At 43.9% G+C, this 27,323-nt stretch overlaps 5 protein-coding genes and 1 long non-coding RNA gene across 16 annotated transcripts in view; 4 read left to right on the top strand and 2 right to left on the bottom strand.

The window, feature by feature from the left end:
- Positions 1–1,370, top strand: part of srsf5b (serine and arginine rich splicing factor 5b) — a 4,603-nt gene extending 3,233 nt beyond the window's left edge. For both annotated transcript variants that reach the window (XM_019883097.1, XM_019883098.1), the window contains exon 8: positions 294–1,370. In XM_019883097.1, the coding sequence (XP_019738656.1) occupies positions 294–597 (304 nt within the window). In that variant the 3' untranslated portion in view covers positions 598–1,370. The remainder of the gene's footprint in view (positions 1–293) is intronic.
- A 231-nt stretch (positions 1,371–1,601) lies between these two features.
- slc10a1 (solute carrier family 10 member 1) lies at positions 1,602–5,930 on the bottom strand. 2 transcript variants are annotated; one of them, XM_019883096.1, is made up of 8 exons: positions 5,513–5,930; positions 4,134–4,372; positions 3,967–4,053; positions 3,560–3,672; positions 2,894–3,098; positions 2,560–2,738; positions 1,905–2,104; positions 1,602–1,678 (listed from the first exon to the last, which is right to left on the bottom strand). In XM_019883096.1, the coding sequence occupies exons 2-8, from the start codon at positions 4,344–4,346 to the stop codon at positions 1,617–1,619; spliced, it is 1,059 nt and encodes a 352-aa protein (XP_019738655.1). In that variant the 5' UTR covers positions 4,347–4,372; positions 5,513–5,930; the 3' UTR covers positions 1,602–1,616. The 2 variants fall into 2 exon arrangements, with proteins under 2 accessions (XP_019738655.1, XP_019738654.1); XM_019883095.1 differs by lacking the exon at positions 5,513–5,930 and having other exon boundaries at positions 4,134–4,559.
- Positions 2,648–3,655, top strand: LOC109523739 (uncharacterized). Its single transcript, XR_002169830.1, has 4 exons — positions 2,648–2,727; positions 2,955–3,136; positions 3,293–3,444; positions 3,565–3,655. It is a non-coding gene; the product is annotated as an uncharacterized LOC109523739 (long non-coding RNA).
- A 2,304-nt stretch (positions 5,931–8,234) lies between the features above and the next one.
- Positions 8,235–13,300, top strand: max (myc associated factor X). Of its 8 annotated transcripts, none has more exons than XM_019883102.1 (5): positions 8,242–8,549; positions 8,848–8,874; positions 10,550–10,690; positions 11,771–11,894; positions 12,180–13,300. In XM_019883102.1, the coding sequence occupies exons 1-5, from the start codon at positions 8,514–8,516 to the stop codon at positions 12,395–12,397; spliced, it is 546 nt and encodes a 181-aa protein (XP_019738661.1). In that variant the 5' UTR covers positions 8,242–8,513; the 3' UTR covers positions 12,398–13,300. The 8 variants fall into 8 exon arrangements, with proteins under 8 accessions (XP_019738667.1, XP_019738665.1, XP_019738662.1 ...); XM_019883105.1 differs by having other exon boundaries at positions 8,243–8,549; positions 10,550–10,657; XM_019883101.1 differs by having other exon boundaries at positions 8,243–8,549; positions 11,759–11,894.
- Positions 13,301–13,571: 271 nt separating this feature from the next.
- Positions 13,572–20,129, bottom strand: fntb (farnesyltransferase, CAAX box, subunit beta). Of its 2 annotated transcripts, none has more exons than XM_019883093.1 (12): positions 19,938–20,129; positions 19,679–19,743; positions 18,036–18,108; positions 17,845–17,936; positions 15,870–16,016; positions 15,709–15,792; positions 15,305–15,391; positions 15,113–15,242; positions 14,822–14,954; positions 14,649–14,760; positions 14,448–14,562; positions 13,572–13,837 (listed from the first exon to the last, which is right to left on the bottom strand). In XM_019883093.1, exons 1-12 carry the CDS (start codon positions 20,034–20,036, stop codon positions 13,724–13,726), a joined length of 1,251 nt encoding a protein of 416 aa, XP_019738652.1. In that variant the 5' UTR covers positions 20,037–20,129; the 3' UTR covers positions 13,572–13,723. The 2 variants fall into 2 exon arrangements, 1 of the variants encoding a protein (XP_019738652.1); XR_002169829.1 differs by having other exon boundaries at positions 13,726–13,837; positions 14,653–14,760.
- A 116-nt stretch (positions 20,130–20,245) lies between these two features.
- Positions 20,246–26,924, top strand: rab15 (RAB15, member RAS oncogene family). Its single transcript, XM_019883099.1, has 7 exons — positions 20,246–21,012; positions 23,252–23,312; positions 23,545–23,605; positions 24,019–24,096; positions 24,271–24,360; positions 24,536–24,601; positions 24,769–26,924. The coding sequence occupies exons 1-7, from the start codon at positions 20,889–20,891 to the stop codon at positions 24,928–24,930; spliced, it is 642 nt and encodes a 213-aa protein (XP_019738658.1). The 5' UTR covers positions 20,246–20,888; the 3' UTR covers positions 24,931–26,924.
- The last annotated feature ends 399 nt before the right edge of the window (positions 26,925–27,323 follow it).

Genomic DNA, 27,323 nt, shown 5'->3' with positions numbered 1-27,323 from the left:
GGGGAGTTTTTTTGAGAGGTTTCATTTTTTTTTTTTTTTTTTTGTGGTTGTGTTTTTAAATGCCCCTACCTAATGTCTTAAGAGCCCCCTCCAGCCACCCCTCAAAATCCTTCTCCCCCTTTCCTCTCGGAAGAGATTAAAAGAAAAAAAGGGAAATTCATCCTGATTATCAGTAGTGTGTGTCAACCTTACCTACTGTACTGTATGACGTACCTACCTTCTGAGTAACTGACTTACCTATATGCTACTTACCTACCTCGGTAGTTACTCTTCACTGTTGTTGCCTTCTGAAGGTCAAGAAGTCGTTCCCGCTCCAGGAGTTCATCTCGCTCCCGCTCCCGCTCACGCTCCCGGTCCGGTGATCGTTCTTCATCAGGCAGTCCCAGGCGCTCCAGCAGCCCGCCCAAAACCCGCGGTCACTCCTGCAGCGGCTCTCCAAGTGGCAGCGCGTCCCCCTCGAACTCCAAGTCAGTGGATCCAAACAAACTTTCCATCTCTGGTATCCTTCCTCCTCCTTCTCCTCATGAGAAAGGCCCTGACTCCCGCTCCCGTTCCCGTTCGCACTCCCGTTCTCCTTCCACCGAAAGCCAGCGTTGACTCACCCCGTTGTCTCGGGAGAAGAGGTTTGTTAAAACTCAACACTGTTTCTTGAGAAAATATCAAGCGTGGATAGAAAAGTATGATTTTTTTTTTCCTAGCAACTATTCGGTGTTTTTGATATGCAAGCGAAGCCTGTTGAATTAATTTCTTATTCTTTCTTTTGATTCCCTTCACAATGACTAATCCAATGTCATGTTGCACCCTGCATCTCTGCCACCTCTAGTGAGTCTCCGTGGCATTTGGGATGCTTGAATTGATTCAAATACTTTGCCTTTTTGGGCCATCCTGTGAAGGATTCAGAGTAACTTCACACTCCTGAATGCCATGTACATGTTCTTGCTTTTGACCGCAAGCTATCATTTCTACATATTGGACAGTCTGCTCTAAGAGGTAAAAATCATTGTGCAAGCGTGCATTTTGAAGGGAATGCACGATGATGATCTAATTGGTTCGTTGAGAAACTTGCCACACCATATCCACTTTGGGCCCCGAGCTTTAGTCTCCTTAAAAATAGGTCACTTAGATAGTTGCTTCTTAGTTGATGCTTTTTTTTTTTTCTTTTTAAAGTTTTATTCTGAAAGTTGTTGGGAGTGGGGTGGTGGGGTTGTTGAGAGTGTTTAGATGTTATTTGACACTGTACCCGATGTTAATGTGTTTATGAACAATGCAGCCTTTTGTATAATTAGGGATTTGTTTTAAATAAACATAGGGGACAATTGTATGCAAGACATACTGTACCTATTAAAGCGCTTTTAGCAATGTGACACACTCTTACTTCCTCACTATGAATGTTCATTCACTTACTCTGTGTCGCAGTTTGGTGACAACGCGGACAACCTTTCACACTCACATTGTCATCACTGAGTGGGAACTGAACCCAGGAAGTAGTAGTCGTGGAAATTTATTGTAAAACAGTCAACACGGCAGTCCTAAAGTTGACGTTTCATGTCCAAAATCAGTCCTTCTGTAAGCCAGTCCAGACACAAGATTGTCATGAAGGAAAGCTGGCCCATCCATCATACTGTCCCTCCAGAGAGTGCTTTCAGTCCAGCATCGGTCATCGCAGGCTGGTACACATCTGTTGGTCAAACAGCACACATATCCAATTCTAAATTACAATCCTTAATGCAAAAGATCAATAATCTCCCAATTTTGAAATAATACATTTACGATACTTAATTTTGACCTGTTGCAATGAATGATGCAGGCGCGTAACATACAGACCTAAATCGAACTGTTTGGTTGCCATAGTTAAAACGAGCGTGAAGATTCCATTTGTATAAAACCAAATGGCCGTTCTTTACCTTTCTCTTTTCTCGTGAGCCTCTGGTGGCACCTGTAGACGACGATAAGCACCATGGCCTCTAACATCTGGAAGGATATGTACACCATTGGGAAGAGGAAGAGTGGGCCGATCACGTCCGGTGGAAAGGCCAGCTTCAGGATGGTTGAGCACAACTGAATGTTCTGGCAGCCTGTTTCCATAGCGACAGTCCTTCGCTCTCTGAGCAGTGGTACGGGAGAATACATAAGTCATGAGTATCTGAGGGTGGTGCTCAACAGAAAGTAATTGTGTGTGAATTGCCAAACAAAGGGGAACTATGATGCTGGCTAATGAATATTTGTTGAGAAGGTGAATATAAAAAGTTTACACAACCCTATCCAATGGCAGGTTTTTAAAAAATGTTGCATAAGTTCTCACCCTCCTCCAACTATGATATGGCTGCGTTCGGCACTAACCAATCACATTGCAACTCATGTTAAATGGGAGTCAGGACACACTTGTGCTTCTGATGAACCCCAAAACCGGCTCTGATGTTCTAGTAAGATTTCCCTGTTTTTCTTTTTCCTCGCAGTAGCCTAAAGCATTCCACTGGTATTTGGATTTGTTCCTAATTCCCTCCACCTTGACCAAGGGCCCAGTTCAATTCAGTAAACAGGCGTTGCCGTATGACTCACGCTTGGCTGAGTCTGAAGATGGACGAGATGATATAGCCGAAGGTGAAGCCAATGAAGGGCATGATGGCGCCGGTGGCCAAAAGGGGAGGAGACATCACGGCCAGGATGGCAGTGCGGATTGCTACGGTGGCCACGACGGCGATCGCCACGGAGGAAATGGACATGATGGTCAGACCTACCTGAGAAGCAGACACCGCAACTGCTGGGTTTTTTTTTTTTTTGCCCTTGATTGGGTCACACCCCCCAAAAAAACAAACATTTGGTGCAGATCAAGAAATATACTTTCTACTTTTTATGTACTGTGTAAAATACTACAGAGCCCCTCATAAGCCACCTTGGTGATGATCTTCGAGTATCGTGGCCTGTAGTGGTTGATGAGGATACCGATCCCGCAGGGCACGAGGATCATTGCGAGGGACACGGTAATGTCAACATAAGGAACGGCGTTCTGCAGGTCGCCGAAGCCCTGGCAGTAAAGGTAGAGCAGCAGCGGCATCATGCCCAGAGCCAGCAAGGTGGAACAGGATGTCATCACAATGCTGTGGACAGGAACATGTGACTTTAAACCTTCCAACTGGTAAAACAAAAATAACACGACTCGCCCTGACTCATGGAGCCTTGGGGAGAATGTTCGGCCAAGTCAATACTGTGTTTACTAAAGTATGCCGGGCTGTCAACTACTTGAGGTCATAAAGTAACAGTCTTGGGTTTGTGCTTGTCTGATCTGATACAGCAGGAATGTACAGAACAGCACACCATCCAGCAACACGGGGACACACCTGCTTCTTCATAAAGATGGATCCTATCGGGGTGAATGGCCGACAGGCTTTTGCCATGCTGTGATAAATACAGTATTGCAGTATCATCGGTTTTATGATGATGCAGGTCAGTCAACTCTAATGACGACAGGAAGTGAGAGTGTGTACTTGACAGCATCATGAAGGTTATTGAACTGTACCGTGAAATAGAAAAATCACCTATGCACGTGTGCACTGTGTACCTTAGGTTCATGTCGCCGTTTATAGCCAAGGCCAAGATGTTGGAGAGTGTCCCCCCTGGGCAGCACCCACAGATCAGGACCACCACAGCTGCCATGTCAGCCAGCTGGAAGCCCTGCAAGCAGCAAGAATAGTATTGCAGCACACTCAACATCAGCAACGATTTGCAGTATGTAATGAGTACTACGAGTGCTACACGAGCTTCTCTAGTGATATGAATATATTTGAAGTACAGTTTTTATTGAAAAAAGGAATACTTTTTTATGTTATAAGTCAACAACTGCAGACAGTATCTTGCGGGCAAACAACAGCTCCTTTGACGGAGTTAATTATTATCTTATCAGTGTAATAAATAGCAATAGTATAGTGCGGCATTTGTGCGCGGGTCAAATGGGACCGTCAAACCAACCTTGGCTAAGCAAAATGCTGTCAGCGGCATGACACAATACTGGGCCAAGACTGCAATCGCCACCCCTTTAGGTTTCACTATGTGACCCTGGCAGACGAATATCAACACAGTGATTAATAGTGTGCCATCACAGTCATCCACAACTGAGAGAAGGCTGCCGGAGTCACCTTGATCTTGGACACCTCCATGGTGCATCCCAGTGAGATCATGGTGATGAATAAGACTATCACCATGAGCACGTTAATCGTCTTATCCACCACGGGTGACAAAAAGGGCTTAAAAAGGACAGTGCTGCTGTTTGCCGACGTCACGTTGAAGGTGTCCATGCTGGTGTTTTGCATTGGATTGGAATTTGGCAACTGGCCCACAATGTGATCCATGCTTAAGTCCCCGAATGGCTCACAAACTAAGACGTACAGTACAAAATAAGTAAACAAACATTAGAACCAGCAATAAATATTTTGTTTATTATACCTCATGCTTCATAGGACACCAAAATGTATTGCTAAAGTGTCAACAATTATTAAATTGATTGATTTCATTTTTCAAACTTCCTTGCGACTTCATATATGAACCAGCATATTTTAATTCAGGATTGTGTGTATCCTATTTTTATGATTGTATTGTATTTGTCAATTCAATTATTGTATTGCACATTGACCCCTTTTTTTTTTTGTTAACTGCTACAAAACAAAACAAAAAATATCACGTTCACCCAACATTGGTACGATTGCACTGAACTTGCACGCATGCAAATGTAAATATAAAGGTCAAGTGAAGCTCAAATTGGAGCAAAGGAAGTTGTATTTCCAATAATACAAATGACTATTGATTAAAACCATCATACTATACTTCGAATAATCACCAGAGTACTTCTCAGGTTGCTTTTTCTGCAACAGGCAGAAAGGTCACAGTTGTTTTGATAAGCAGTTCTTTCCATCAGCGCAATAATCAGTGGCCATCGGTTCATAGTACATATTGTATGGCGCAGCGGACCTTTATCCTAATATACAATGCGTACAGTTTGCCACTTTACAAATATTTTGCAAAGCATAATCAAGACTTCATTCACTCAATAAATAAATGCAGGAATACAAATGAATGCAGGCGAAGCGACGTAAACATTTACAAAAATCGTTTCTCAATTCAATCAGCCAAACTATTTTCACTAAATTATTCTTTGAATCTGTGTACGTAATTGCAGAAGGTGTGGAAAAAAAACAAAACAAATATGCATTTTTTTTTTCCTCTCAAACCTCACTTCATTACTGACAACCACATCCTCCCTGCAGGCACACTCCTGTGCCACACTCTCGCGGAGACATCCATCTACTTTGCACTCGTAAAAAGAGAAGAAACACATTTGACAGCAAAGAAATCTCTCCAGTGTCTCTTGCCATTACGATGACTGTGAAGGTGACGATTACACACCTTCTCCAAGAGGTCAGTCTCCGTAAAGCGATGGAGGAGTCCCATGCGGACATCTCAGAAAACAACCGCGCTCTAACAGACAGACAGGAGTCTCTTACACGCTTGGGTAGTTTACCTGCGAAAGCATGTGCACCTCTTCTCTTCTCCCCAGGACTAAACTTCTTCCATTGGGACTGACTTTTATGTCTCTCACTCGCACGCGTGACAAGTGCACTTTGTGGTCGCGCACAGGTGCCATCTAGTGCACGTGTCTAGCACAGAGCGAGGCCTACAATTCTCTAGCACAGGGGTGCTCAACCTTTTTTGACCGAATATCTACTTTTCAAGTAACCACCCTCCCGCAATCGAACTGTTACCGTACACGAAACAAACTTAGAATGACAATAATAATAATTAAAAAGCAGATATCGCAACAGCTCTGATCGCAGGCTGCAATTGCAGACTGCTGACCGCAAACAACTTCTGATGATGCAGATCATGCGCCGCCGTAGGTTAAAGGTGACCTGCTTTTTAATTTAATTTAATTTTTAATGTACTTTTTTTTTTTTTTTGGTGAAACTGATAGGATGCTCAAGGTGCAGTGTGCACGAACACAAAAATATATCATCACACAAATCTTTTTTTTTCCCCCCTAGACCTCTTGTGATTTTTTTGGGAAGGAGGGGGGGCAGTTTTAATTGAGTACGATGGCAACAACGCTGTCTACAAGTCATTGGCTCTCAGCACACTACAGTAAACGGTGCCAAGAACAAACGCCGCATGCGATGGCCACGCTCGACAAACTGTTACCCTAATACTAGTGCCAAGGTTGCTGGCTTTCATGTGCTGCCTGTAAAATCGAGCAGAGCAAAGATGCAGCACTCATGATGCCGATATGCCATACTGAAGGAGAACGCTTGTGTATTACCATAACAAACTTCACTGTATTGATATATTTTTTCCTCTCAAAAAGTGCATCCAAAGTAACTTTATCTTATTGTATTTTAATTGACGCTTCTCAGTCCTTTTTCAAATAATATTGAATAAAATCACCAAAAGGTAACGCTTCTGGACAAGAAAGTATTCTTGCATGTCACTCCCATCGATTATTCGAGGGAACCAAACTGGAGACAATGCAGTCATCTCATACACTTTTATTGACAGAGCAAAGTAGCCTTAATCTGAAGGTTGATGTCACCCCCGTTTTTCATAAAACCCACATTTAAAATGGGGGCCAAGGTCAAGGACAGAAAAAAAATGGTCAAAGCATATCCTCTCAGTAAATGTTTTCTACACAGTGCATGGTAGGGGGCAAAACGGCGGCATAGTGGTTAAACAGGCCAATCCCTGTAAAGACATGGGGGAGGGGTGGTGAACTCATCAGCCTCTTGAGTGCTATAATTACAGTTCCCTGCATCACTTGCCTGTGTTTTTATGGACGTATTTGTTCACCTTTTGCAGCTCCAGGCACGACTAATCAATGCACACTCTTGAGGGGAGGCCAGGCAGGTCATGACCTTGTGGGACTTCCAACTGTCTCTGGAGACCCATGGAGGCCCAGGGGAGAGATTAGCGAGGGTGTGGCGAAGAGGTTTGTTTGTGAGCAGAGTGAATCATGTTCACCATCCAAAGGGGCGATTTAAAGGCACAAAAAAAAAGCGATTGCTTCCGATGGCGGTGGCTTCGCTGCAGCAGAAGGATGGCCCCGTTGTGTTGTGAACCTTAACAGTCAATAGGATCATGAGTGACCTTGTTTGCCTATGCTGCTGCGGGACTTAAATGTAGTAGATCAGTGTGCAGTGTGTGAGGTGAACATACAGAAATGATACGAGTACAAAATGAGTCGAAGCTTTTCTTCATTGATGGAGAGCAGGGTGTCACTCACAGCTGCTGTGGCCTGCTGGGGAAGTAAGAAGGCTTTCATTATTTATTTATTTTCTACATTGACTGAGCTGGATGTGCAAACGAATCCACAATGTAAGCTCCATATCTATAGCGCAATTTTGTCAAAAAGGTAAAACCTGAGCAAATTATTTACAATTTGTCTTGCCACCAAAACTGTGTTTATCATCCCCTAGAAACGCAGTCGTGCCTCAGTTTTTTGCAGGTTATTTCCCATCCATCCATTTACAGCTCAGGCTCATAGGAAACCGGAGTTTATTCCATCTGACTTTGGGGCTAAAGGCAGACAATGCCCGAGTTTGGTCACCAGTTAATCATAATGCAGATTTAGAGGCAGACACACACATATTCACACGTCACTTGGTGGGAATTGAAACCTTGCTGTCTGTATGCAAGTCAGGCGAACCAACCACGAACATCAGTGACTGATTTTGTTTTATTTCCAGGTCAGTCACAGTTGAAGCAAATGCAATATTTTTTCAGATCAAGTATAAGAAAATACCACTAATATCTGTCATGTAAGAATTTCAATTTTACTGTTACATAATGGGACCGAATGCAAACAAATAATAAAATGCAGTTTAGAAGAAAATGTGAAAACAAATCACATGTTGGTTCTATGTTTACAAACGTGAAAATAAAAGCAAGATGTCACAGTCTCACTGTTTTGCATTGCTAGAGTGTTGTTGGAGTCCACGTGTCTCCCCTTTGGACCTGTTTTGCCCCGTGACATTAAACTACAACAAAACACTACATTTACCATAAAGCTACCAGCCAAACGGGATGTTATGACGTATCTTGTACGCCATACGTTTTAATGGGAAATGTAGTTTAATAAGGGAACAATGAGTAAATATTGACCGATAGACAATTGGTATACTGAGACGAATATGGAACTTGTGAGTGTAACAATTACTGTGAGTTTTATTGCTGTGATTAAAAAAACAAAACCAAAACAGACTTCAGCAACTTCGTGAAATCTGTCATAGACAAAAGACCACATTTCCCAGAACACACTTCGATTTTGCGCATACGTAATCAGGAGCGGTAGCATGGCGTGTAGAGTGTAGTCACGTGGAGATGGTCCACCTCGATTATGTCCAAACAGAACGTGAGTGAGTGAGTGAGTAGCTACTACTAGCAGTCTGTCTGTAGGAGCGCCGCTGGGCTGCTTCACCGATTCATGTTGTTTTTTTAGCCACGCGCCCCTTTAAACTTGACAATTTTATCGAAGAATGAGTGATAACGATGATATCGAAGTCGATAGTGACGTGAGTATGGCGACGTTCCTACACCTATTGGTTGTATTTCGCTTTTGTGGCGTTTTTTTTTTTCGAGCCGAAGTAGCTGCTCTGTTAGCGTTAGCTACCCGATAAGCTGAGTCGCCGTGTTTCTCTGATAAGTACATATACTTGGCATTAAAAAAATAAAACTATACTAAGTTTCTATGCTCAGACTCATTGTAATTCCTATATTATTTATTACACTCAAGCAGCGTCGGTTAAACGGTTTCGCTTCTAAATCATTCTGGCTACAATTGTACTTTTTGTTCTGTTTTTTTTTTTTCAGGAAGACTCACCGAGATATCACAATGTGGTGCGTAATGCCGTGGGGGAAACAATTTCCCCATGAATTATTATCACTACACTGCACATTGTTGTATTTTTTTTAAATAACTGGACATTTAATATTTAGTATTCAGGCGTTGATGGAGTATGGGTGGACTTCAGAATCAAATGTGAAAGCAATGGCTCATGTGATCGAGCGAGATATGCCATATATGTAGCGTTTGGGGACAATTATTTGCATGGTTCTACGCTATGCATTACAGGCAGGGTATCCTCTATTTTGCGTGAACACGGTAACACGACGGCTATATTTAGACCAGAAGCTTTAGCAAGCTGCACAGGCTTTTGTCATCGTTTCTTTGATGTTATTTTCTCCAATAAATACGCGGAGTGCAGATCATGGTGCTTTTCCTTAGCACGGTCGGGGACTCCGCTTTTGCACATCTAGGTCAGCTCAACGGAGGGATCATGTTTGACATTCTGCTGCATCCATGGCGGAGTGTGACGATTGAAGAGTTGCATGCATGTGTGCATCTAAGGAGGGGAAAGCCTTCATGTCAGGAAAGGCTGCAACGGGATGTTTTCCCGTGTTGCAACCTGTGATTACAGCCAGTCGACATCCCACCGAGGGGCTGGCAGGATCAAATGAATGACGTTATAGCTAACTGCACAACACAAGGGTGAGGGGGGAAACAAGACACACACACACACCCACACGCGCGCACACGCATCATCGTCCTAATGCACTCTAAGCTTCGCGATTTTGCCAGTTTCGGATTATAGCTAACTGCACAACACAAGGGTGAGGGGGGAACAAGACACACACCCACACGCGCGCACACGCACCATCGTCCGAATGCACTCTAAGCTTCGCGATTTTGCCAGTTTCGTACCTCTCTCTTTCTCTCCCCCATTTAGAGAGAGAGAGAGAGAGGTGGAACGGTGGACCACTGGTTAGCATGTTCGCCCCACAGGGCAGAGGTGCAAGGTTCGATTCCCGCGCCAGCCCTCTTGTGGAATTTGCATATTCTCCCCACGCTTGTGTGGGTTTTCTCCAGTGATTCTGGCTTTCTTCCACACTCCGGCGTCAAAGTCATTTTCAGCATTGGTCACTGGGGCTGCAAAACATAGCGATAATATCATCGCGATAGTGGACAGCGAAAAAGTTTGTTCCCAGCACCCCTCTGTTTTTATGACAGACTGATAATGGCGGTGCTGTAATCGGACACCTGTTTGTCATGGTGACGAATGTGCCAAGGCACAACACTGTAGCAGTGACTTGAATAGTTTAGTGGCATGAGCACATATAATGGTTTCCCCATCATAATTATTAGGACATTTAGGGCATCCATCTCGTATTTAATTGAAGCGCTTTTATGCTTTCGATTAACCTTACCCACCCATCCGTTCACATTTCATTTAAATTGTGAAGTGCAAACTACCACCAAAGCCGTTTAATTTCTGCTTGGCGCCTTGGCGCTCGTCAGAGAATCATTCAGCAGTGGCCACCTTTGATAAGTTGAGTTTGAGGTTATTGATAATAGATAAATGGATGGAGGCGTGCTAACCTTTTGCCGTTTGTAGTCAAGTCTTCTGTTGTTAACGCAGAGTGGCACTAGACAGCGGGCGGGTTTGTGTGCTGCTGTCCTCTCCCCACGCCGCTGTGCTGCCAGGCTGAAGGCCTTGTGACTCTCTCATTGCAGGCAGACAAACGGGCACACCACAATGCGCTGGAGCGCAAGCGTAGGGACCACATCAAAGACAGCTTTCACAGCCTCCGGGACTCTGTGCCTGCCTTGCAGGGAGAAAAGGTTGGTAACAGTACTGGTGCGCACCAAAACAGCGTAAGCGACATCTATTTTTTTCTTCATTATGTTTGTTCAGTGTCATAGAAATTACGGGAGGTGTGCGTGAGTGGAGAGAGCAGATGGTGGAAGCTGCATGTTTGACTGCGTCAGGAAGTTATTACGAGGAAATGTCGCTACTCTTTTCCTGTTTTGACATCCGCAACATGGAGAACGTTACTCGAGCACCCCTCCCCTAGAAACCAGCTGGGTGGGGGGATGGCTCGGCTCGGGGCGGGGTAGTGGAGTGGGAGTCGCGTTTGCTGCGGAATATTGTGCTGGGGATATGGGGGAAAAACCAGCCCATCCCTGTCAGGATATTATTTTGCGATGAACTAAAACGGTTTAAATCAAAAGGAAACATAGACTGAATATAGTCTAAACGTGGCACTTTTGAGGCATCCATTTAGAAAGGAAAATGAATGCAGTGCCGCTCAGTGACACTTAACCGCCCTGGCCAAGCGAATATACTCTTGACTATGTATACAAGTGTGCTCATTTTTACTTTGTAGTTATTGCACAGGAAGCCTTTGTTCAGGTGTTCTGGGAATGTAACAACAGTAATATTGGGGATGGGTCACATGAGAAGAAACTTGAGTTGAACTCCAGCCTTAAACGGGTGTTAAGAAATAGGCCACTGTGAGAGTTCCTGGCGCATGTCATCTTAGAATAAGAGTTAAAGATGTTCATAACAGATCCGTTGTCTTGTCCTCGTGTGCTCATTAAAGCGGAGTCAAATCAAAATTTTGCGAACGTCACATGACCGAACCCAGAAAAACAGATGAGCTGTGATGGTTGTGACCCGCCCCCTGAGGCACATCGCCACACACAGCAAGTGGCACAACAAAGCAAAACGGCAACCCACTGAGGTGGAGAAAAACCGGCGGATTTTTTCTGCCAAAATTCAGATTTTCCACAAACGCAATATTAACATCTTATTCGCAATGTTTTGACTTGACTTCCCCCTATAAACAATGCTATCATGTATTCGTGTTTTGTATGTTTTGAGAAATGTGCTTTTTCTCTGCACACACGTCACTTCTCTTTTGCATGTGTCACTAACAGCAGTCTACCAAACAGGCGTCTCGAGCTCAAATCCTAGATAAAGCCACAGAGTACATCCAGTACATGAGACGAAAAAATCACACGCACCAGCAAGACATCGACGACTTGAAGAGGCAGAACGCGCTGCTGGAGCAGCAAGGTAATGCTCCGTCTTTGTGTCCTCTCCGTCGTCACCTCTCCCGGGAGTCAACAGGATGTAGACTAGCGTAGGGCACTGATTGCCAACGGCAGGTTCTCTTCATACCCCGGAGAAGTCACGACAGTGAGGCGCTTCCCTTTGCTCAAGGGCAGTGAAGCAAATTGATATCCCTCTAGCAACAGTTGCGAACCACTTTCCTCAATGAATCACCTGAATGTGACAAAATGAAGACTAAAGGCATGAGTTGAAAATGTTCCCGTTTGGTATTTCCTCCGTGTTGTGCAGTGCGTGCTCTGGAGAAGGTGAAGGGCTCGGCGCAGCTCCAGGCCAACTACTCCTCGTCCGACAGCAGCCTCTACACTAACCCGAAAGGCAGCACCGTGTCTGCGTTTGATGGCGGCTCCGACTCCAGCTCCGAGTCTGAACCCGAGGAGCCCCCCAACCGCAAGAAGCTGCGCGTGGAGGCCAGCTCGAAAGCGCCCGGCGCTCCGAAAAGCAGGTGAAAAGGCCGGAGTCGCGGCCTCACGGGAAAGGCGAGAGGAAGCCTTTAAACGCGCTCGAGGCTCTTTGACCTTTCCACCCGATGCCCACCGCATACCCACTGTCCTTGCGCCCAACCCTGCCCTCCCCCTTCTGGGTGGGCTCCCACTGGAGACTCATGACCCCTCCTCAAAACTCCTCACAACCGCCACCACAATCGTCTCCAAGAACAAGGAGGGTGGAGGCCAGCGGGATGGGAGCTCTTCAACGTCCCCACCCCCCAATTAATATTTTATTCTTGCAGCAATCCAACCCCCCCCCCCCCAAAAAAAGAGGCAGCTTGCTTCTCCACTGTATTTTGTTCACTTTGAACCTAGACACACACCAAAACAATTTATCTTTTTGAACTACCACCAACACGTATTGTACATTTGCTTTTTCCACTTAAGAATGTGAAGACCCTCCAAGGAGAAATGTTTAGTGACACCCACCTCAGGCCCACCGGATCTCAGATGTTTTCTGCTGCAACACATTTGTTAATGAGAAGGAAACAAAAAAAAACGTTCCTATTGTTGAAATTGATGTTTTGAAATAATTTGAATATTCCTAAACTTGTATTGTATTTTGTCCTTTAGCTTGAAGTAGTGAATGACTTTAGGTGGCTGAATACATTAGGCAGCTTGTTTGATAGACATACAAAAAAAAAAAAGACTAGTGATAATTGGATGTTTTCAAGCTCAAATGTATGTTACGCATTTTGTAGTCATCTCACGGATCATGGAAGATATCACTCAACCGAAATGTTCCAAAGTAGCTCCTGTCGTTTGCAGTCCGAGGAAGCCAATGAAGCCCCACTCCCTTGTTGATGTGTCGTGCTTTACAAAGTTCTAAAATCCGTGTTGCTGAAGCCTTCCCCAAGAAAACTTAAAAACAAAAAAAAGGCATTTTTGAGTGTCTGGGAAGAATGTGTCTGTACATCATTTCCATTTTCTTTCCATTCAGGAGAATATGATTAGTGTACCGGGTCTTTGTTTGATTCCATTCCATGGAAATTACAAGTATGTTGTACATACTGCCAACAATTGTCTTGCAAGTTGAGGCCTACCTTTAATACGAGACTTTAAAATAAACTATTTTATCCTTTAACGCTCTTTGGATTATTTAGTTGTGGGGAGATGTTCAGGGAATCGGAGAGAGTTTGGTGTAATACAAAGATTTATTATGAACCTTGCGAACATAATGAAACATTTTCATTTCAGGATGGTGACTAAAGGTATCGAGCAAAAAAAAAACAAACATTTTTTTGCTGCTTCCAGTCTTGGCTTTCTTCACCACCGAGGAACTATAAACTAGGACTGATGGTCAGCCGAGGAGTTTTCCACCGGGACGGGCAGCCGATGAAAGTACTGCAAGGCCTGAGCCACCTTCTCTGGGCAGATGTTGTAAACGGGATGAGTTGGAGCCTAGAAAAGGGAACAAAAAATGCACATGTTTTTCTACAGCACCGCAGATAAAACCGTCAGTCGGGGTGCTTTCGGAAATTGCAGGAAGGCATCAACAGGTACCCTGTTGTAACACCGCCACAAAGACATTTGCCACACAGTTGAATCATCACACTCGTGTGTCTCGTGGATGTTTTCAGTGTTGCCAGCCGAAGGTGCCAGTGATGAAACGGGAAATGAAAAAATGTCCCAACTGGTGGTATTCAAAATTTTCAGTGAAACCACATGTAAAGACGCTGGGAAAAAATGCATCCAAGTCAATGTTGCTGCCAATTATTACATGGAGTTTATATGTGATAAACATACAAGTAATTTTATAGATTGATCAAGTGGAAACAGCAGATTGTAGTCAGATGGCATTTTCTGTATGAATGGACTAAAAAAAAAAAAAACACTTGCAAATGTGTTTTATGGAAATGACTTGTTTTTCCCACACACAAGTACTCATGTTAAGGGTTATTGTGGCTGAATACAGAGTGGGTGCGATTTGCATGTTTTGTCTGTGTGCCAATATTCAGTTGTCAGTTGCTATCCATTCCCCACCCTCTCGGACCCTACGCCGCAGCCTCACCAATCTGTTCTGCTCCTTGCCGAGGACAGTTTCGTGATGGCTGTCCGTGTTCCCAAAATGCTGTGCTATGGAAAGACCGCTCAGGCAGTAGCACGTGTGGTAAAAGTCTCTGGATCTGAACGGTGACAAGAACGACGTGTCAAAGCCTTTGCTCGTGATTATCTTGTGCTCATGTGATGTGTTTTTTTATGTCATACTGACTTGCCAGGCTTATCTAGTAGCCCCCCGGTTGGGTTCTGGCAGCAGAGGAGGATGTACTCCTGCAAGGCTTCCTGCTCGAACATCCACCTGTGTTGACTCAGCTCCGACTCCCCTGCGCAAAACCAGTGAGTCAAACTCGGTCCCGCAACGAGCAGATGAGCAGTGCTGTTAACCTTCTTTGAAGAAGGCCCGATGGAGGAGTGGCAAAAGTCCGGCCTGCCAGTAGGAGTAGCAGCCATCAACCAGTTTGTTGCAGCGGCCCTGGAATCCCCCTTCGAAACGCATCTGTCTGTTGACAACCCACCTCTGCAGACCACACCGGCACACGATGAGAGAAAGAGGACCAAAGTATTTTCAGGATTTTTGCTCCCCTGCTCAAGATTCAGAATGGCCATCGAGCTCAGACTAACGAGGAACGTCTCCCCACCAGGCTTCCTGCAATATCTTGGTGTTAAGTTTCTCACCAGTAAGGCTTTGAGATCCAGCATGTGTTCTTTTCCCAGGATGACCAGAGCGGCGGTGCCACAGAAGGTATATCCGCCGTGAGCCTCCAGACCCGGCACCCCGCTGAGACCGCCCTCCCAGTTCTGACAACTGTGCAAAACTGCCAATGAGCCTGGTCGGAAATGAATACAAGGAAAGGGCGGCTCACTTACCTCAGGACCCAGTTAGTGGTGTCTTCGAAGAGTTTGGGTGTGATGATGTTGGTTAGCGATGCTACGGAGGCTGCACAATACACACTCCTGTGAAGGCACAAGCACACGGTACGTTGTATTCAGTGAAGTGCCTCATATTTGCAAAATTTTTCAGGGCATAACCGCTGGTAATGTTGATTTTTGACAGGCCAAAACAATGAAGTATAAGTTTAGCGCCACCTTGTGGCAGTGTGTGGTCGGTTTAATTTATTGAAGGTTATTGTCTGCCTTTGAGTCGGCCTGTTTTGTTTGCAGGAGCTACTAATAGCCCCATGTAGGCATCAATTACTTTTGCTATTTGCAGCAAGGCTCTGTACGTATTCACGGTCGACTCTTTAAAATTTGAGAACAGGTTGAAGTCTCACCTGACGTCCACCTCCCCTCCGACGTGCATCACAAAAGAGCCATCTGGCTGCTTGACTGACCAGAGGAAATCTAACAACTTCTCCCTGGAAGAGAGGAGAAACATCACGCCAGATTATGGTAAAATTTTTCCATGTGTTCAAAAAGGATAACGATCGCCTACCTATCAATGACGTTGTAAGCTTCCTCTGTGCCGATGATGCAGAGGGCGTTGACGGCGGCGTAGGTGGGTGCTAAGTGAGCGTGCTGTGAGGGTCCGCCGGCGAAACCCCCTGTTGGACTCTGACATCGAGCCAGGAACTGACACACACTGTAGTGGAAGTAAGTATTATTATTATTTTTTCCCCCCCCAGAAGTGGAAACTTGAGGCTCATCCTTATAATGCTGCAATGTACATCCAACAACACTGCAGCTTTGCTTAGCTTTGGATGTGACATGACAAGGTTTTTGCGTAGTCTGGCTATTGCTTGCCAGATGAGATAATCTGTTAGGGCGGCTCACAAAAATTCGACCTGGTTTTGCAAATTCAAACACGGGGTCGGTAGGTACACAATTGGTCAGTCTTACGGACCCCTCTGATCATGTAAGTAGACACAAAACATCAACAAATCCGTAGTAGCAAACAATTATTTTAATGGATGGGTAAAATTAATTAAGCCCCGATGCAGAAAGTTTCCCCTTACATACGCCCAAAATGGCAAACTTCACGCGGTTCTGAACATGTTACAGCCCGCTCCCATGGCGAGCAATCACACAACCCGCAAAGACGCTGCCGGCCAACTAATCTGGAAGGAAAACTGAGCTTTACCATCCTCTCAGGCTCTGACCTGAACACAAGCAGAGAGGGAGGAAAAAAAAACAAGGGGGTGCTTGGCAGTTGGTTACTTTTCACTGCCAGCAAGCTGAAGACTTCCAAGTCACTAAACAGTACCCGTTTTTGCACCATATAAATTGTGACTTCAAGTTTTCATCCAAATATTTGTGCCTGACAAAACCGTACCAGGGGCGGCCCGGTGGTCCAGTATTTAGCGCGTCGACCGCACAGTGCAGGGGTCGTGGGTTCGATCCCGGCTCCGGCCTCCCTGTGTGGAGTTTGCATGTTCTCCCGGGGCCTGCGTGGGTTTTCTCCGGGTTCTCCGGCTTTTCCTCTCACATTCCAAAAACATGCAGGGCAGGCTGATTGAACACACTAAATTGTCCCTAGGTGTGAGTGTTAGCGTGGATGTTTGTTCGTCTCTGTGTGCCCTGCGATTGGCTAGCAACCGGTTCAGGGTGTCCCCCAAAATACAGCTGGGATAAGCTCCAGCACCCCCCGTGACCCTTGTGAGGATAAAGCAGTTCAGAAAATGGATGGATGGATGGATGGATGGAAAACCATACCAAGTGTGAAATTCAACCACATTTTTTTTTAACGTTTTGTCTTTTCACCCTACTGTTATGTAACAAATGTCTTAAATTGCCCCCACACCAGATTTCTCCGCCCATGACTTGATCACCAAGGCTTAGCGAAGATCCAGTGCCACTTTCAAGAGAAGTATCGAGTACAGCCACTGCACAATGCTGTCTGAAACACTATTAGGCAGAGGCACCATCATGCACACCCGCACCCCACTGCTATCATGTCAAGCCAAAGGTAAGCAGAGCTGCATTGACATTTGGATAAACAGCCTTCTGATAATCGACACACCGTTGATTGTGGGTGAAGTTGTTGAGACGGTCGAGGTATTCGGTGATGTGTCCATGTGTCACATACGCATAGTGAAGTGTATGAACCGCTGCCTGCATGAGTGAAAATGCACTCACACAAAATGACAGAGAGTGTCAATTGTATAATTCTCCACCCTTGGGGCTTTTTGACAAATCATGTCACGGGCATGTTATAAAAAAAATTTTATTGATGGATTAGTCATTCCGTCAAATGGTCCCCCTTCTCCCAGCATCATTCGTGTAGCAGTGAAAATGTACACCACTTACACTGTTGCAAAAAAAAATAAATTAGAAATGTTACATACAGCAGTAATTATTAGAAGTAGGGAAGAAGAGACTCCTCAGCACAGTAGTGTGGCTATATTAAGAGTGCTGCTGGTGGAGTGTTTGTTGAACAACAGCATGAACATGAGAGCGCGTGCGTGACTCACTCTGAGGCCACAGCGGCAGGAACAGGCTCATCGAGTAACTCCAGACTGTGAAGAATCCAGAAGCAAAGCCAAGGTCTGCTTGCGTCCAGACACTCCACACACACCCCCCCCCAGATAGACATCAGTTATACATTAATTACTCAATGGATGAGAAATTTCAGTATTCACCAACAATCCACCAAAACATGTACCTCGTAAGAGTCTGACAGATGCCGCAAGCCCTTCTTGAGATACTGGTAGTGTTGTTCCCGCAACAAGGTTGGCCTGTGGAGCATGCCGGTACAGATTCAAAGCTGTTTCCAAAACCCATGCCGTGCAATTTGGCCCTTTCGGGTTCACCGTACATTCCATTGGGTCAGAAATGAGACAAAACAAAATGAGCAAAGGCTGTTATTTAAATGTTATTTATTGATTATTGTGTGTGTGTGTGTGTGTGTGTGTGTGTGTGTGTGTATATATATATACATATACACAGTGATTAATTGAACCCACAAAATGTCCACAAGGTGCATGTATTATTGTTGTTTACCTGGGGTCACCATCCTCATATTACACACTAACATATGTTAAATTTGTGTGGCTGTAGAAGGTGGGGGCGTGTCTGTTGAGTGACATGAGAGTCAGGGAACTGGAATGCAGCATTGACTTGTGAGCTCAGGTAACTGGCTGAACTGTTAACTACAAATAAATTTTGAATATCATTAATTTCATAGCGTCATATTTATTATAGCCTACCTAAAAAGTCCTACGACTGGATGACCTGCTGAAACAAGGCAAAGAAAAGACGTTCTTTTCTGTCTGCCGTGGCAGTTTGATGCAGTTGTCATAGAAATGATGAGTCAGCCGACTGAGAAGCGACCATTAATAGCAGGAGAACATGTGGGCTGATTGAAACGCCATTTAAAAAAAAATAATAAAAATCACAGATGGTGACAGCGCCCCTACTAATGCGTCATAATGGAACCAGTAAAGGCATAAGCCTCTGAATTAGTCATTACGCCATTAAGTGCAAATAGGGATGGGAAACAACACTATTATAATAAAAACAGCTTGCAGCGATTAAAAAAAAAACACAACAAAACGTAACATTGAATTCAATTATTTATATTTGTGACATCAGCTAAACAGACAAATTAGGTGAGCAATATTATGCAGACAATCTGTAATCAATCTACAATAATTAAAATGTGCTTTACTGTCTCGTATAATAAAAACAGTTACTATGTTACTAATTGGACTTCAGACCTGGAAAAATTATTCTCTTGGTGCATGTGTCACATCCTCCCCTGAGGGAGACTTATCGGTTGTCATGGCAACACAGTAAGAGACGCTTCCGGGCTACCAAGATAGTTTTTTTTTTTTTTTTGTCAATATATTCTTCATGCTTCACTTTTTGCTGCCTAAAGTGTCTCCAAAGTTACCATTTATAAATGCATATTACAAATTGAAAATATCGGCTGACCTACCAAAATTACTGCTATGCAATTGAATGTTATGTTCTTGAAATCTTGCTAGTATTAAATATGATGGCTTTTCATGACGAAATTTCTGCAGGTTCCGAGACAAAAGGAATGCGGTTTATTTTTCACCCATACATTTCTCATAACATATTGAGCGCTCAAATATCTCAGATTGCAATGACTCAAGTTAACCGGTGGGTGGCGGCAATACGCCATACCATGCCGAGGCTCACTTTACGAATAAGTGACCCTGTTTCATTTTCAAAAATATGACAGGAAACTTATCGCGGCAAGGTTTTGGGAAGGATGTGTTCTTCCCGTTTTAAATTGAACATTTTAGGATCGACGTGTGATGAAACACAGCAGGTACTTACTGTGGTATGTTGTGGATTTGCTTGTAAACGTTGATGACTTCTTCAATGCTACGTTCCACCTTTTTCTGGTGCAAGAAGAAACCGAAAATTCACACTTCACCACGTACTATAATCGATCTAAATAACACTTAAAATACGATAGCATTACTTTTAAACGCAGCGCATATATTCACAGATAACACAAATAAAAATGACGGCCGTCATGAGGCTGATTTAGCCATCTCCATTATCCCGCAGGGCTATTTGAGCCGCTCTTTACCTGCTCCCGTGAGGTAACGGTTCCCAACCCGTCGTCCGCGAACATTTCAGCGGAATGACACTCCCGAAAACACCGCAAAGGAGTCTGTAACCCGTCCATCCTGATAAACAAAAACTCGAGACGGTGTCGTTGGCCTTTATTTTGACTAGTTTCCACTCACTTTCACTCTGGTAGCTCACTTCCTGTTGAGGTTGCAGTGAACGGAAATGATGATATTTGCGATTACGGGGTCGCCAATGTGACAAAAATACCCGCCTGTTTATCCCAGACTTACTCGTATACACGCGCTAATGAATGCATGGCATCATTGGAATAATGTTATGCTATTTTTGTGGTGGACTCCTGCACCCTCGCACGACCCTCAACAAGAGAAGCGGTGTTGAAAATGGATGGATTTTTTTTTTTTTTTGTGGTTTATGAGCTGTGTTACGGCGCGGGCGTCTGAGAAACACAACAATTAAACGTTTTTAACTCGGTTGCAGGTAAAGTAGCATATTGATGCAAGAACCAGAAAACGAATGGTTGGCCTTTCGAAGTAAAGGTTTAGACAGCAAAGCTGTATGACAAAGCAAGGCCCAATTCTTGAAAAAAAAGTAACTTTTATGTTTAATACCATCCAGGTCATAGTTTATTATTTATTTTTCAACCGAGACCCGTGTTCCATAAGCAAATCTATTAGGAATAATCAAAGGCAGTAACCGGAAGTAAGCTTTCTTTTTTTTTAACTTGACAGTGATTCACCGCACCCACTGGAGGCAGGAGGCTGCCTCAGCGTGCTGTTGGAGGGTGAAGCTGGAGCATCCTTGTTTTGTCTTGCATCCCACAACAAACACATTCTGACGTTGCCACTTGAAGCAGGCATGGCTCGTCAGTGGGGAGGGACCCATTCGTCGTTGAGTTAGCCGACTGGCAGCTTTTATTTACCTCAATCCTTTCTTTTAATTCAACACCATGGCTAAGCAGTACGATGTGCTCTTCCGACTCCTGCTTCTTGGAGACTCTGGGGTTGGAAAAACATGTTTGCTATGCAGATTCACTGACAATGAATTTCACCCGTCTCACATTTCAACTATAGGTAAGTCCCACTATTCACTGTATTTTAAATATGATGCAATAGAGGTCTCAATCTAGTGGGGAAATGTCCCAACCAGATCAAACTGGCAGCTTATTATTATTGTTCTTTTCTATGTAACACAGAGCTATGATTACACTGCAAATGAATGTGTTTTCCCATTCTAGTTGTTGTTGTGTTCACCAATATTGAACTGCACGACTGGTCCATGGATGGCCACAGCTACAGCCTGGTTCTGGACCATTTTAAGAGAGGGGGCCTGGCTGGGGCCAGGGTTTTGTCAGGTTGGCACATTCAACCTGAATGGAGCTAACATTAGTTTACCTTATCACAATATAAACCCAAGCAAGCCTGCAACAGTAGCCTATTTTGCTCAATTTTTTAAATTTTATGTTTTCAATACACTGTCTTTTTGTAATGTGGGTTTTTCATCTCCATTGCTTTTGGTGTATAGTCTCAAATGAAGAGAGGGGGGAAAAAAAGGATCTTAGATCCTATTTCTTGAATGACGTTCTGTGCAGTGCCAGAAGCGGGTTGAGAGGCCCACAGAGGGAAAGCCGAAGGACTTGGGAGACAATGGTTTACAGAGAGGTCAAAGAGTTGGAAAAAGAGACAGCTGAAGATCCAGAGAGTGAGCAGACTGAAAGTGAGATACAAGCAAAGTGTGAGAAAGTCAGACAAAATAATACAGGTAGTGTAGAATGTGCAACTGTGCACCCACAAGTATTGGTCCATCAGGGTTGAAAAACAAATATATTAACTGTATGTGTATTTTGATCACAGTAAAGTTAAAATTAAATGGCCAAATGTAATGTTGTTTTGTCCAGTTTGTGCTCAAGTTTTGTGGCAATTCATCATTCGACCCACCCAATGAAACTTACAGTGTGCCCACTGGCCGCAGTCGCCAAAGCATACTGTGCATTATTTTTTCATCAATTACATTTATAATGTTTTAAAAAATCTAAATGGATGAATGCAAGTGAGTTCATCGTTTTAAATGTGGATTAGTGTAAAAAGTGTTTTAAAATATATTGATATGGCCTTTCTCTTCTCGTGGGGCGGGTGGACGCATCTGCCCACCCATCCATTCATCTCCCCATCCACAGCCACGTCCTCCAACACCTGGAGAAATGTCACTACCTCATCTCTGCTGAATGCTGCAGCACGCTCAGTTCATTTGTCAAGTCACTTTGGGATTTGTTCCCCTTCGTTTACTCAAAAGGCCTTCCCTCTGCTGATTCTCAAACTCCGCTATGTTCCATTAAATGCAGTCTGCCGTATTGTTCTCCTCCCCATTGTTCCAATGGCGTGTGAAAGATGCAGAATTTTTTTTTTTTAAGCCTCAGCAGGAGCATGGCTCTGAAAGAGGATGAGCCTTCATTACAGGCTTTGTTTTAAGGAATGTCACATTTTGGGAGTTATAAATTCAAGAATATTCCCGGGAGAGCAAAGGTTCCGATGCAGCATGTTATAGTGGTGCTCTCTGCACGGATGAGCAGATCTCCGTATTGTGCTCACGATGCTGTAGTGTCCGTGAACTGTTGCTCCGTCACTCAACTGGAGCATATTCAAGGTTCACCGTTGACTTCTCCCTGCGGTACATTTATTTACACAAGTGCAACTAACTATGAACTTGGAAATGGCATGCAAATGAAAATCGATTGAACCCAGGACCCTTTTTCCCCGCAGTGGGACGCTGGGTCACTTCGGTGTGAGTCCGTTTAACCAAGATAAGCGGTTAATTGACTTCTCGGGGAATACTGTGGTCTGTAGAAGTGCTGTGGTTTTACTTTTTATTGACTTCGGTGGCATGAGTTGGTGGAGGCGCTCATGCGGGAAAAGAAAAGCAAGAAAGAGTTGAGAAGGGTTTACATTTAATTACTTTGTAAACTACTTTGTAAGTTTACAAAGTAGGAAACTTTCTGTGGGGTGCTCTGCTAAAGTTTACTAAGGAAAAAGAAAAAAAAAACATGCATGCACCAAACAAACCACATGTACCATCGAATTTTTTTTCATTCTGGCACAGTGAACATTTTTAATCGTATTTATTTCTATTTTGCCAAAACTATCACAATCATAACCTCAACCGATTTGTGCGTGTTGAAATCGTGGATTCCGGTTCTTGTCCAATGTCAGCTGGGATAAGCTCCAGCATGCACTTCTGTGACATATCGATCGATACACGAGTGTTAATGTCCGACGTAACTTTGTTTCTTCACACGTCACCAATTGTCTCCTGCAGGGATCGACTTCAAAATGAAGACGCTGCTCATAGACGGAATCAAAGTGCGAATCCAGATTTGGTAAGCATTCACGTGTTATCGCACCACCGTCTTTGAAAATGTCCTTATGGCCTATTGTACATAGTACGGGATTCTTATTTCACTGTGCAGTGAAAAGGAGCAGGGGCGGAGCTACGTGATGGCCAATGGTGGCCATGGCCACCCCGCTTCAAGATGTGCATGCTTTTCCTCCTTTTCACTTTAAACGTAATGGTAATATTTAATGTCCGGATGCGTGTGTTTGTCTTCGCAGGGACACTGCAGGCCAGGAACGCTACCAGACCATCACTAAGCAGTACTACCGGCGAGCGCAGGTAGTAATTGTGCGGGTGTCAGTGCCTACATGGAGCGAAAAGAATTTCTCCAGTCTTGATGATGTCTTGATTTGTATCCGTTGTCATCGTTTCATCATAGCGTTTTTCATTCTTTTAATGGCATTCAGAAAGCTCCAGTTCCAGAGTGGTTGTTAGTCTGCCTTGGTCTCGCTGAGCTACTTGGAGTGTTGATGTTCATCTTGCTAACAAGAATTGTCACGATGGAATTGCACCCGCAGACTGCACAGAACGCCCAATCGACTCGAATTGAATTTTCTATTTACTGGAAAGCTGATAATGAAATTGGAAGATCGTGTTCCTTTTCATGCCTCCTGCGGCCAGTGATACGCAATTTATAATGCTGCGCACTCCCTGGTGTCTTGGTAATTAAAATCTCTCCGATCTGTCCTCAGGGAATTTTCTTGGTCTACGACATCACGAGCGAGCGCTCTTTTCAGCACATCATGAAGTGGGCAAGCGATGTGGACGAGGTGAGTGGCAGCCGGCACATTCCATTTGACGGTATCGTTTTTAATGAAGCCGGCGATAGTGTCGTAGTTCATTTCTGCCTCGATTGCTTGGCAGCCTGTCCACGATCTACAGTCGCGATCTTTTGCCTCTCTCTTGAATTGTGCTCTTCATTTCTCATCCGCACTATTTACTAGTACGCGCCAGAAAAGGTACAAAAGATCCTGGTCGGGAACAAGTCAGATGAGGTGGACAAGAGGCAGGTGGCCACAGAGCAAGGTGTCAAGGTGCGTGTGTCTTGCCTTGCTGTTTGACTTGCCATTCACAAGACAAATTCAGTTTGGTTGATTCAGAATTTCCTCCCGAAAGCTGAACCTCAGTCACTTTTTGCGAGCGGCGCATGTTTCCCATCAAATGTGCATCCAAAACTTTACATTTTCTTTTTGGGTTTCCATCCTCCAGCTGGCCCAAGCTTATGGAATGGATTTTTTTGAGACTAGTGCCTTCACCAACCGTAACATAACAGAGGTGAGAACGTTTCCAACCACCAAAACCGCATTGCACTATGACTGCTGCTCATTTCCTGCATTGCTACGATCACCGTTGGTATTTTTTAAGGTCCGTGGTGTGTAACGTTGGTTACAAACTTGAGCAAAAATGACTCTCTCTCTCCTCATTTTTTGTGTTCCATCAAGACTTTTACACGGCTGGCCGAGCAGGTGCTGGCGGCCAACAAGAAGGACCTGGATCTTCTTCGGATGTCTCTGAACGATGAGCTGAACCTGGCTGCTCTGGAGGAAGAAGAGGGATTGTGTGACGGCGGGTCCACCGACCAGGGGAAAGGCTGCTGGTGTTAAAAGACCGAACTGAAGTGTGAGGGGACGCCGCTGGAAATTGTAACGTGAAAAGCCAGCTGGTTGAGCATTTAGTGGACACCCTTGAGACCCAACTTCAGGTCCGTGTCGTAGTGCGCTCTTTGTCCTCACTCGTAAAATCAGCTCGGGTGCACAAGTTGAATGTGTTATTTGTCACATTTTAGTTTTCCACTACTAGTGCCACGTTTGGCCTAGAAGTATGCAAGCATTGCTCAAAGGACGTTTCAATATGTATTCGATATCCTGCGTATCAAGTTAGGTTCCATGTTCTTGTACACTCGGTGGTCACTGGCACCTGTCTGGCCTATTCGTAGGTTAACTACATGTTATTAGTGAGGCAAAACTGTGCACTATTTTTGCACTTTGCAACGGACTAAGCGCAGAGTTCATGTTCAAACTGGGCCTGTTTTGACAGCGGCTTGAAATAACATGAAATATACTTTTTAAATGAAACTCCGTCTCATTTTAAATGAACACTTGGGCTTTGTACACTACTGTATTTTGATTGTAGTCGTGATGTTGGAACTTAAAGAGAGCTACAGCATTTTTTTACATTTTATTTTTATTTTTTTTTAGGTGGTCTCACTGTTCTAGATCTTTAGATGTCAAATATTGCACAGATTTGCCTCCCGAGTAACGTGTAGTTGTGCTTCCAGTATGTCAAAGTTGTCCTATTGGTGAGGAAAGAGACCTGAAGTTTGGGTATCCAAGATATGGGATACATGCTCAAACGGTCCATTTTTCCATTTTATGGAGTGATCTGTGATCTCTAACGCTGATGGTTTCATGACTCTCCTTTGAAATTGGGCAGCACAGAGTTTCCCCAAAACAGAATTGGCATACAAATGAATTTAACGCATTTCCAGAAGGTCTGTGCGTAGATCGAGGCCATCGATGGTGTTTTTAGGGAGCCAACATCTTTGAAAAATCTCGCTTCATTCTGGAGACAAGTGAACAGTTTTTGCACACAGATTTAATTTGATTGCAACTTCAGTGAAGTTAAAACATCAGCTGGCTATAAATTCCAATAGGATTCAACCAGAGATGCCTCTCGGAGACAGAATGAGCGTCCACTTTTGTGTGCACCCTTTTCGTATTCTTAAACGTTACTTGTGGGCTTGAAATGACAGTATGTGTGTGCGTGCGGGTGATGTTGAATGGTGTTGTTTCCAAAAAAAAAAAATCTTCCTTCTTTCAACCTACTTGACTAGTATTTGTGGAACTAGATGACATTGTATAAGCAGAATACAGTCAATCTTATTCTTCAAGAGAAGTTGTCACATGCTTATGAGTAAATACCCGCAGCTTGTTCTAAACTGTGTTCAAGGGTGTTTCCTTATGATACTTAAAGCTCTAGTTTTTTCGTGAAGTAAAGCATCACAGTCTATATATCAAATTTCCGTCCATTTTTCCTCACTCTGATGCCCCTGGCTCATTTATTATTGACTCCCGTTGTAGCACTTAAAAGAGCGTACCTTATTGTCCCCAATAACTCCCGTTGTGGATATTATGGCTTTTTCTCACTCCCAGGCCAATCTTACTTACACCTGCCCGATGACTCCCATTATGGCACTTAAAAGTATTTTGGCCTTAATTTGGTGCCCATTGACCATAATTGAAGCACCTTTAGTGCTACTGATACACCTTCCAAAAGCCCCCATTACAGCACTTAAAAAAAGATTTGAGCCTTCATTTTGTGCCCATAAACTCTAATTTAAGCTCTTTATTCATGTCCTTTTCTCTCCTGGTACATCTCTCCACTGGCCCCAATTTTGGCTTTTTCTGCACACTTACCGATTTTAATCTGAGAAAATATGCAAGCGCATGCATATTTGACTCTGCATATTTGTTGTACAGTATATCATTTTCATACAACAAGAAATAGATGTGATAGAGAACTGCACGACCTTAAATGGCATAAAATGAGTACACAATGTTAATGAATTACATTACGCATTAAACTGTATTTATATTTTGCTTGTCTTTGAAAATATGCATAATTAGCAGCCAACGGGCATGGGAAAAATTTGAGTTACAAGATTCTTACTGCGCAGTAAAACAAGAAAACTAAAATTCAGTACTTTTCAATTGTCAATAAAAAACGAAAAAAGAAAGATATCATTACCAAAATCACGAACATTACAGAGTAATCATTCAGAATGTTTTTTATGCACTTAAAAGCCAACTATATGAAGTCACAAAAATACTTTGATTCACTTTTTCATGTAGCTTGCTAATATGACCACTAGAGGGCGTATGCAACATAATAACGTCCCGCAGCAGAGAAGCTGGAACTCATGTTTTATCTTTCCAGCAAGGAGCTGCTTTTGCATCGTGTGATTCCTCGGTACAGGAGGGGTCATTTTCAAACCCCC

The sequence above is a fragment of the Hippocampus comes genome, unplaced genomic scaffold, assembly GCF_001891065.2.
Source record: "Hippocampus comes isolate QL1 unplaced genomic scaffold, H_comes_QL1_v1.1 scaffold524, whole genome shotgun sequence".
Lineage (NCBI taxonomy): Eukaryota > Metazoa > Chordata > Actinopteri > Syngnathiformes > Syngnathidae > Hippocampus > Hippocampus comes.
Note: the sequence above shows the minus strand (reverse complement) of the source record. Positions and strands in the feature narration are given on the sequence as shown.